The following is an 11210-nucleotide window of genomic DNA, read 5'->3' on the forward strand; positions in this document are numbered from 1 at the left end:
ACGAGGGCTCTTCTCTCCTTATTGCGCCGACCGAGTATAACGCATGCACCACCAGCTCTTTACCCACTGATGAATTTGGTTCTTTAGTTATCTTCTGCTGTTTCAATTGAGAACCCTTGTCATGATCATCAACATCGTCCTCTCGACTTCTTTTACTCTTGAGGGTAGTTCTACTTCTACCACCCATATGAGCTTGTATCTTCTTCATCCTTTGCCTCAGTTTCTCCCGTGCAACACAGGCAACCTGACCTAATATATCCAAGGTCGAACCAGGCCGTAGTTGATTGCCTATGAAGTCTTTCATACTCAGTAGCTGCACCATTTTGTGGTTTTTGACTTCAGAGATCAAAGAAATAGATAAATTTATAAGAATACTGTTGTGACAAACTTGTGCCAACCGCATAAACACAACATATAAATTTATATAGGTTTTCTCCGTATCGAATATGGTAGGTAAATATACCCAAGTAAACTTGGTAATCAAGTAAGTTAGGGAAAAGAGATCTACACCTTGATAATCAAGGAATTAATGATATATAGCTAACCGTAGTGAAACTAGACTTTGTCGAACGTTGGGCCGGTGTGTTCTTCCTTTGTACCAAATCTGCTCCAACTTATTGGTCTCGGCCCAATTTAAGTGGAACATTAACCAATGTGATCTAATCAGTTCATCACCAAATCAAGTTCCTTACAAATCATGTTGACGTGTTTCTCAGAACTATAATGTGCATGCCTTTGATGCATTGATGCTATGCTCAGTTCTGAGACTGCAGTGGAGAGTCCATCGCCACTGTTCATAGCGGCACGCACCAAGCTTCTTGTAGAGCATGAGCTTCCCTCAGTTGCTGCAGTGTCGCTGTTTAGCGGCACCATGCTGCTTGCAAAGCATGAGCTGCCTGCAGTCTTAACTTTACCAATACATTTAGACGCGCGTAATGACATACTGCTATATAGTTCTTGTTTGTAATAAATGTAACACTTCTTACTTTCAGTGGAATGATTTTATATAGTTTACACAACAAAATTAATTGCGGAATCAAAAATTTGTATGCTAAAATATGTCTACGTGTTGTTATTCAATGGAAATATCAGGCTCTGATGGCTTTTGAAGTAGCCTAGGCCTAGCATTATGCCGTATAGCACCTAGCGCATTAGCAGCGAAACGCAAGGCATAAATGGCTGAACCTAGGCTTTGGGAGCTCGAGCTACCACCAGCATTGGCTAGTGCATCTTGCAACATATTCTCCTCTTTTCTCAGAGACTCTTCAAGGTTCTTCCTCCGGTAGCGGCGCCAAGCGTCTTGTATGTAACAAGCTGCCCAAATCCTCCAATGTTGTGTGTAGAACCTAAAGTTGTGCTTCAAAGGCCTGCCATTGGACTGCTGGGAGATTAAAGACCTGAAGTCGTCGGCTTTCAGAACAAAGGATTCCACTAAAGTAATGGCTTGGACCGTTCTGGTTGATATGGGAAGATGAAGAGATGACGAGGAATCAAGAGTTGCTATGATCTCTTCACCACAAAAGTCACCGGCCTTAAGACAAACAGAGAAGAAACCATGTCTCTCTATACTGAACACCATGCCTCTCATTATGAAGAACATTCCATCCACGGAGTCTCCCTCCCGAATAATGAAGCTTCCTTTTGTATAGATTACTGGTTTGAGAATATCACACATTGATTCCAACAGCTGCTCATCTAATGTATCAAACAATGGAACCTGAAAATTAAGTGCATCGAAGAACTTAATCCATGTGACATCCAATAATGTGGAGAATGCTTTGGTCAAGAACAAGTATGTGAAGGACTAATATGCCAAAACAGAATAACTCCATTACTAGAGATCCTATAAGGATTGAAACATCAATAATAACACAGGAAAACAGAACTCACACGCCGGAGTGCACCCAAGCATATATGTTGTTTTGTATCTCTCCTAAGGTCCTTGGGAAGACTGAGAAAAAATTTCTCCATGGTAAGTCCTATATCTTCTCGCCACTGGTCCTTTTTGATACGTTTCTTGAGATCATGAGGAAGTGTATAGAAGGCCATACAATATTCTCTCTCTTGTTCCTTCACTCTCATTTCTGCCAATCGCGCAGTTTTTAACTGTAAATATGTCTGTTTCGCAACAAAAGACCGTTCATCAGCAATCTAATTATACATGATCACACAAGTATAGTTCGAGAGTGTAATAGAGAATCGGTCATTAGGTGATTAGACTAACCTGCATATTTCCAATAAGAGATGAAAGTAGGACCAGTCCCGAAATTGAAACAAAAGCAGCAAAATAGATTTCCCACACATGGGTACTTGTTTGGAGGCCTTGGCCGAGAGAGCTGCAGAGTTTAATACTGAAGTATATAACAAGCTAGACTAAAACTTTAGGACAATAAGTATTGCAGCTGCATACAAGATGAGTTTAATCTATTTGTATGTTTAAAGTTTGGAAATGAGGCTGCAAGATTAAGTTATTGTAGCCTATGAATCAATGCAAGATTAAAGAGGCCAATGTTGAACCTGAGATTTTGCAGTCCCCACCAAAAGCAGTAAGAAATCTTTTGTACGAAATCAGCTGTATCCACAATACCGGATTCAAGGGCATCAATGAATATTCCATAATGGAAAAGTTTGGAGTCTGTAGAGCAAGAGTCATCCAAAAACATTCCAGGTCCGAAGTTGTCATCACAATATATAGAACAATAGGCAACATCATGAAGTTTACAGGCTTGTCGCCAGCAAGTTACTTTCCTCTCTATAGTTAACAAGTACCAAAAGGCTCCAACAACCTAAAGGGCTTGGAAGCAGTTGGATCAAAATGAGCATAAGAGCAAAATAACAATTACCATGGCATGGATTTTCTTTAGATAAAAAACTTCACCAATTATCTGACAGAAGGTTAAAATATGGAATGCAGATACTGGAAATTGATCACAAACTTTTATGAGACTCTTGCATCAAATCCGGACTTACATGACTGGCAAGCAAATAAAGGAAGAGGTTAGCCCATGCAGTTTCAGCGAGGATGCGAGAAGTCCTTGTAACTTTTCTCAACAAGGAGCAGATTCGAATAACCCTTGTCACATATTGAAAGATAACAATGGAGTTGAACCACTCTACTGCATCCAAGGACCTGGAATCATTTAATTTTGGAACAATAATAAAAATTAACACCTGCAGAGATACATTGAAGCAATTTTATAAGTCAAACTATGAAACACAATATGCAAAATGCTGAAACTCCAGTAAGCTTTCCTTACCTGTGGTAGTGGGAGAATAACAAGTATGTCAACTAGGGAGTAGAACAAGAAATATCTCCATGGAAGAGCACGAATCTCTACCCGAATCTCTGGAACTTTAGAAGAGAGGCAAGCAATACGGGAACGGAACTGAAAAATGATATGAAGTATATAAAAGAAATCAATGATGGAACGGAAAACAATGGCTATGGTCCCCAATTTTCTGTCCAGTCTAAGGCAATTGTGATCTTCGTTAAGAAGAAGTATATAACAGAACAAAGGATCCAGTGAGAGTGCAACTACACACAAAACCAGAAATATATGACTCCATAAACGAAACTCTTGTGGCCCAAATAATTTTCTCTTGGAAAACAAGACTGCATAGTAGAAGTTCAATACATTTCCGATACTCATAGCATAGTAGTCCTTTCGAGACCTACAAGTAAATTGAATAACAGACTCTAGATGTAACTTTCTACACCATTCCTTCCCAGAACTTTTGCTAAACCTGGTTGGAACTTACAACACTGCAAACTCTTGTTTTTTGTTTATTCTGATATGACATGTACTTCAACTACTTAGAAGCTTAGCAGTCTTTATTTGACTGAATCCACAAGTTCACAGAGCAGAGAGATTGAAAAGGTGATATTCATATTCATAATTGACCAAAACGACAGAAAATAATTTTGGAAAAAAATTACAGAATATACCTTCAATTCGACATGGAAATTTCAATTGTGAATATACATTCAATTCGACAAGGCTGTTGACCATTCTTTACAAATCAATCTGGTTCTGAAAACTTGAAGTTGTGCTTCAATTTCCTCAATCATTGTCCTTTACACTTTACAGCTACCATCGACTTCCTAAATGATTCAACGTACGTAACAAAGATGGGTTACTTGCCCTTGGGCCTTGATCATCAAATACCAAGTTTTTCACCCAAAAGAGCAAAGTTCAGAACTTTTTTTGACCCAATATATGTATAGGTTTGAGAGTGTCAGATGTCTCAGAAATTTAGAGCAAATGTATAGTTCTGGGCTTTGTTCACTGAGATTCTTGTTTCATTTCATTCAGCATGGGCCTTTAACAAAAATTGATATGTACACCAAATTGTAGGAGCTGCAGCTAGTTATTGTGTTGGGTAACTAAAACAATGCTTGATTTTTGGTTCATATATAATCTCAGCATTGCGTCATATATAATCTCATTAAACCCAATTTTTTGATCACATACACATAACTGCAGACATCTTAGAAGAATAAGTTTTATTTTAGATTTTATGCTCATCGAGCATATATGCTTAAAACATAATAAAACAGCGAAAACATCTTAGAAGAAGTGTGTTCATAAGATATAACATTATTTCACAAATCAATATGGTTGCTGCACATGATCGTCAAGACTAGTCCACAATTTCTTCCATATGAGCAACAGGTAGCTAGATTCAGTACAAGTTTAAGACCTAGCTACAGGTAGCTAGCTAGATTAAGTATAACTTAAAGAGCTATAACCATATCTAACATTAACAAGTGTAATTCTGGGTTTGACATAGCACTCACTCTAAACATCAATGAGTACGCAAGATAAAGAGGAGGAGGAATTACGAATTACCAACATATGGATTGACTTAGACCACCACAAAGCCACCAGTCAAGATAGTTTTATACAACTTGATGCGGCCAACTTCCATACCATAACAAAGTTGATGAAACGTACTAAACACAATAAATTGAACAGATTACAAATTGAGAAAAAGATGAAGTCACTCAAACTATCACACAACAAGCACACAAATCGTATTAAGATTATAAACCAAAACGTGTCTTATTTCAAACACCAACACCATGAGTTCAGCTGTTCAGGTTCCAAAGCAATGTAGTACAGCGCGCAGCAGCATTGCAGATTCATTCTGGAAGCACCTCCAGTGGCTGCATGCTCTTTTTACAACTCATCAAATCTGCACCTTCATTATATCACCAAACAGAAACGAAATAAGGTACTAAGACAGAAAGGAAAGAATACAATATCTTGAATCAAATGCAGTTAGCACGAAATGATTTTGATGGTGCATACTTAATTGTGCCAAGAGATTGAGGGTAAACGAACATATATAAGAATATCACACTAAGTAGAACAGGTAATTGTTACCTGATCATCGATATCATTGGCACCTTCATCATCAGAGTCATCAAGATGAATCTTAGGGACATGTTTGATCTTGGACCAATCCTCACCTGTTTCTCTTTTGCATCTTTTTCTCAATGCAGGACACCGTACAATATACAACTCTCTCAACGCAGTGAGACAATGCATGCCTTGAGGTAAAGCAGACAATTTGGGGCATTTCCAAATCATTAGTTGCTCGAGCAACGTGAGGTTTTGCAACCACTCTGGAAGTGCTGCAAGTTTATCACACTTTGCGATTGTCATGCTTTGTAAAGTGTCTGCAGACTCCTGAAGCCAATCTGGCAGAGCCTCCAAGTCAGATGTGAATATGGTGAATAATATGAGACCTTTTATGCCTTCTCCCGACCTCATTAACTCGAGCTTCTTACAATCATGGATGGAGAAAGTATGTAATGCATTCAAGTTCCTCATGTTAGGTGGCAAGGACTCCAGATTCTCACATTTACCTATCCACAAATGACGAAGGTTAGTGAGGTATTCGATATCTCCCCCCAGTGATTTCACATTTCTGCAATTCCCGATGATTAAGGTTTGAAGTAAGGTGAGGCGTCTAAATAGTTCTGTAGGAAAAGACATCTGCATTGTGTTTATATTTAAAAACCTGAGGTTGATCAGGTTCCCTATGCCTTTTGGTAACTCCTCAAGTGCCACACAATTCTCAAGGCTTAAGAACTGCAAAAACAAGAGCTTGCAAATAGAAGTGGGAAGGCGTTTTATCTTTATGTTTTCATCCAGGTTGAGATATCTTAAATGAATCAAGTTGCCGATGGAACTTGGTAGCTCTTCAAGAGTAGAACCACGTATATCTAGTGCACGCATGTACTTGAATCTTGAGATGCATGACCTTAGAATATATTGATTGGAGAATCCACGTTCGATGTATAGAATGGTTCGTAGTTTCTCCAATTGGAGAATGAACTCCGGGACTCTTGCATCTTCTCTGGACAAGTCTTTTGCTGATATTGACATGTGCCGGACTTTTGAGAACTCTCTAGAGGGACGCTTGTTAACTGTGGAGCACTCTTTTTCTGCCACTGCTATTGCTAAATCATGCACTAAATCATGAATCTTGAACTGCATTTCAGTCTTTCTATCTACCTCTGGTTGAAACAAAGACTTGGAACAAAACTGCCTTATATAGTCTAGGCCCAACTCATCAAAATCTTCATTTTCTCTTGATGATTTGAGGAAGCCTTGTGCCATCCATAATGCAACTATTTCTTGACTATGAAAGTCATAATCCTTGGGGTAAAGTGAACAAAATGCAAAACAAGGTTTCAAGTGTGGCGGCAATGCATTGTAGCTCAATTTTAGTGCAGCCATAATGTTGTTCTCTCCTGGAATGCTTTCATCATCTCTTACTTGTAACCACTGACGTCGCTCCCTTTTTGTGTAGAGCAGACTCCCTAGAGTAGCTAGTGCTAAGGGAACCCCAGCACAGTTCTTCATAATGTCCTCCCCGATTTTCATCAAGTGTGGATACTGTTGCTCCTCCCCTTCGTTGAATGCATTTTTTCTAAACAAAGCCATGGAGTCCTCGTGAGAAAGACCTTCCAAAGAATGCAGATGTACAGGATGCACAAGTGAAGCAACTGATTCATCGCGTGTTGTTACCATGATTTTACTCCCACATGCTCCAACATTTAACAACGCTTTAAGTTCTCTCCATTTTTGAGTTGTCACTCCTAATGGAATTGTATCCCAAACATCATCCAAGACTAACAAAAACTGTTTACCTTTTAATATATCTTGCAACCTTGTCTTCATAAGATCCAAAGTAGTTTCTTTACATTTGCTCTTAGTTGCAGCACTCGTAATCTCACGAACCAGTCTCTTGTTATCAAAGTTCTCCGAGACACATATCCACATCCGCAACTTGAAGCTTTCTTCTACCACACTCTCATTGTACACCATTTTTGCAAGTGTAGTTTTCCCCAAGCCACCTAACCCGAAGATGGAGATAACACTAACATTTTCATTCCTGGAGTCAATGTCATTCAAGAGATGAGTAATAATCTGTTTTTTGTCCTCATCTCTCCCAACAACATACACCTCCGGTAAAGAGTCAGTCTCCCTTACATTATCATGCACCCTTTGGGGCACACGATACTCTTCACTTGGTGCAGCAATTTGAACGAGAGAAAACTTTGTCTTCTCGTCATCAATCTCAACTAGTCTTTCTCTAATCGCTTTGATCTTATGACCCATTTTGAAGTTAAAAACAATTGGATTCCAACGAGAGAAGAACTGGTGTACCTTTCCTTTCACGCTGCGCTGCTCGTCGATGAGCACTTGTCGTAGCTTTTGAAACTCCAGTTCGTCTAGTACATCCTCAACATCGTTGCAGATATCTTTGAGGTTTCCTAACCAATGGATTATGCTGGAAGTCTGCATCTGCTTCTTCTCTGCATCGTGGAGCACAACTTTGATGGCTAACAAGGTGTTATTGAGCTTCTTTAGTTCAAGTTGGGCGCCCCATGCCAAGCAAATTTCTTGGGCAGCATATGAGCCTAGCCTTCCCAAGACGATGTCAGTGATGCCGGAGGCAAACTCCATGGTAATTGGAAGGAAGAAAGATAGTTATTTCAAAGGATCGAGGTAATAAACAGAGTTGTGTTTATGCATGTATGAGGTTGATGGCATTCTATAGAAACTCGGCTTCACATAAGAGGAAGAAAGTCTTCGATTATAGATCAAAGACTGGAGCATGCTCCATTAGCAAATATACTCGTACGACTTTTCTGAAGCCAACTACCGCTGGAAGATGATATATAATTATATACTTGTTACACACCTAACTCATTGTACAGAAGTCTGTCGTTCTGATGTGTTTCTTTAGTCTCCCATTGCCGGCCAACTGGTAACGTGTATACGTGTGCCTATCCATTTTCCACGAATCTAACAAAAAGAAACTCATCAAGTGGAGGAAGGCAAAAATCAAATACAGTTGATAGGCACCTAACTTTATTTTTCCTACCACTTGATGAACTTCTTGTATAATATAGAGATTCAGATGAACTGTAATCAATCTAGAAGTTGACTTAAGCGTGTGTTTCAATATGCCCAAGCTTTTACTTCTGCAACCGGTACAAAGATCCAGTGTGACATGCTTTTGTATAGACTCGGATCAATACATTTCTGTTGTATACCATTACTTGATGAGTTCATGTTACAACATTATGCACAGCAGAACTAAGTACTGAATCAAACCCAAATAGCTGCTACCTGTTGCTTTTGAGCAGAAATATCAGGCTCTGATGGCTTCTGAAGTAGCAACGGCCTATCGTTGTGCCTAATAGTACGAAGTGCATTAGCAGCAAAACGCATGGCATATATGGTGGAACCTTGGTATCTAGTGACAATACGTCTACAAATGCAGGTTGTTTCTGCTAGTCCACCAGATTCAGATTGTACCCTTCAATAGAAAATTCCCATACACAAAAGAAAATGCAGAATCTCTCGTAAGACCGGAAAAACAATCAGGCATTGCCAAATACAACAATATACTACCTAATACAGTCGAGGAACTGACTGTGGCTTTCTACCATTGTGCTGTCACATTTTTCTTGATTTTCAGTTAAATAATTCATGTCACATTTTGGCACAACAAAACAAAGCTTATAATCAAACAAAACCTTGTGATATCCTTCATGTGATCTTGTCATAATAGCGGTGTGCAATGTGCATCTCATTCATGCTGTCTTTCGATCTGATGAAATCAATATGGTTGCTGCACATGATCGTCAAGACTAGTCCACAATTTCTTCCATATGAACAACAGGTAGCTAGATTCAGTACAGGTTTAAGACCTACAGGCTGTAGCTACAGGTAGCTAGCAAGATTAAGTGTAAGTTAAAGAGCTATAAGGACCAACCATGTCTAACATTAATAATTCTGGGTTTGAAATAGCACTCACTCTAAACATTAACGAGTACGCAAGATAAAAGAGGAGGAGGAGGAATTACCAACAGATGGATTGACTTAGCCCACCACAAAGCCACCAGTCAAGATAGTTCTACCGACACCCGAGTAATGACAATCGTATTCAAATGTGCGAGTGGCCACGATCTCACATGAGACATATTTTGGACCCAACCCTTCATACTCAATCACTACGATAACAACACGCCCGATAGGCGCTCGCCCAGAGTATATGGTCCCACACATAACAAAGGCAACCTTGTTTTGATCTCCAAGATCAACAAATGTGGACGACAGTCGAGAAGCATTTTTAATCAAGTTACGGACCAAGTGAGGATCCCCCAAACAGGCTTCATGAGGGATGCTTATATCGCCGGTATCATCATCCTCTGCTAATCGAGAGACATATATCAGGCACTCATGACGAAAGGAGAACATGACCTTATCATGTGTACCATTCAAGTCCAAGACTAAAGCCCTGCCATTGAAGGGAAAAGGCTCACCATCGAACAAGGAAGGCATCACTCTCCATTTCTTTTCCTTGTCATTTACGTCAAAGCAAATAATGGGAACGTGAGGGGCTAGAGACTCTAACGCCGGGTTCGAGATTAAGATCTTGGATCCAACAACAGCACAAGCAAATCTGTTAAGACTCATATAGTTTACAAGACAACTGCAATTGTCATGTCCCTGCAAGTAAACTTGAGGATCCGGCAGAGCCAACCATTCACGAGAACTGCTATTGTACACCTCGAAAGTGCTGTCATGAGGACCACCTTTAAGACAATAGAGATTTCCGTTCACCTCAAAGATCAAGGAACCTAGTTGCACCCTCGGGAAACTCCAATCAAGCTTTTGCCAAAATGTAGTCTCCGGATCAAAACTCCAGACCTGTCCACTAGGTGTAAGGGGAGGCCGCCACTCTGGTGTTTCCCTATCTGGTTGGCGAACCAAGCCGCCAGCGAAGATGATTTGGGAGCCGTAGGAACAGCAAATCATACCAAATGGGATACTCGTCTCTTTGGCGCCTCGGCTTTCCGGGACTTTTTCCCCGGTGTGGAGCCAAGCCCGGTGGCGCCACTGAGATTCCAGTTTGATTTTGGGGGCGCAATGCTTGCACTTGGTTATTTCGCAAGTTTCGATGCTAAAGTGACAAGAGCATTGCAATAACGCTAACAGTTTGAGGGTGCGGATGACGTAACCTCCTCTTTGAAAGTTGAATTCTTCGAAACATAGATACAGCTCCTTCTCATTCTTCATTGAGGAAACCCTTTCCAGATCTCCCTTAGGAACTTGGGTGAGCTGCTGGTCATTAACATATCCAGCACCACAACCACCATTCGACTACATCGGGTCTGCAGGTTGGTTCTGAATCCACAAAGAAAAGGCTGTTAACATGCATCAACGAAAAAAAGCTAAGGAGGATGAAATGTCTGAATAAACAACCTGTTGGATTGTAAGACTAGGGCCGACATATCCTTGTTGATACATGTTAGGATGAGTGAGAGGCATGTCCGTAAACTTCAAACGCTTGTCAACATCGGTTTCCATATAGTCAGCAGGACTTAAATCCTTCGACTTTGCATGATCTAGCTGGTTTTCTGTGTAATTTGGAAAAGCCTCCCCTGAAACTCCACAAGTATTTGGGTAGGCAGCTGCAAAAGATGAGAGCACGTAAGTACTGGTGTAGGCACGTAATAAGATTACATACGCACATACTCGGAAACACATGCACACACTAGAACACTCGACATAGTTTTCAGAAACACGTACAGCAAGCATCCCAACTCAAACAATTATAACGTCATAGCTTTCCAAATCCTACAGTTCAATATTCATGTCTAGAATACGTACATACATTGC

General features: G+C 40.1%; 1 protein-coding gene across 1 annotated transcript; it reads right to left on the reverse strand.

Moving 5' to 3' along the window:
• Positions 1-959: 959 nt before the first annotated feature.
• LOC101294228 (cyclic nucleotide-gated ion channel 1-like) lies at positions 960-7747 on the reverse strand. The gene is made up of 8 exons (XM_004309098.1): positions 7683-7747; positions 5388-5872; positions 3258-3386; positions 2971-3171; positions 2518-2786; positions 2225-2336; positions 1891-2118; positions 960-1717 (listed from the first exon to the last, which is right to left on the reverse strand). Exons 2-8 carry the CDS (start codon positions 5835-5837, stop codon positions 1073-1075), a joined length of 2034 nt encoding a protein of 677 aa, XP_004309146.1. The 5' UTR covers positions 5838-5872; positions 7683-7747; the 3' UTR covers positions 960-1072.
• Between the last annotated feature and the right edge of the window lie 3463 nt (positions 7748-11210).

The sequence above is a fragment of the Fragaria vesca genome, linkage group LG7 (genome assembly GCF_000184155.1).
Source record: "Fragaria vesca subsp. vesca linkage group LG7, FraVesHawaii_1.0, whole genome shotgun sequence".
Taxonomy (NCBI): Eukaryota; Viridiplantae; Streptophyta; class Magnoliopsida; order Rosales; family Rosaceae; genus Fragaria; species Fragaria vesca.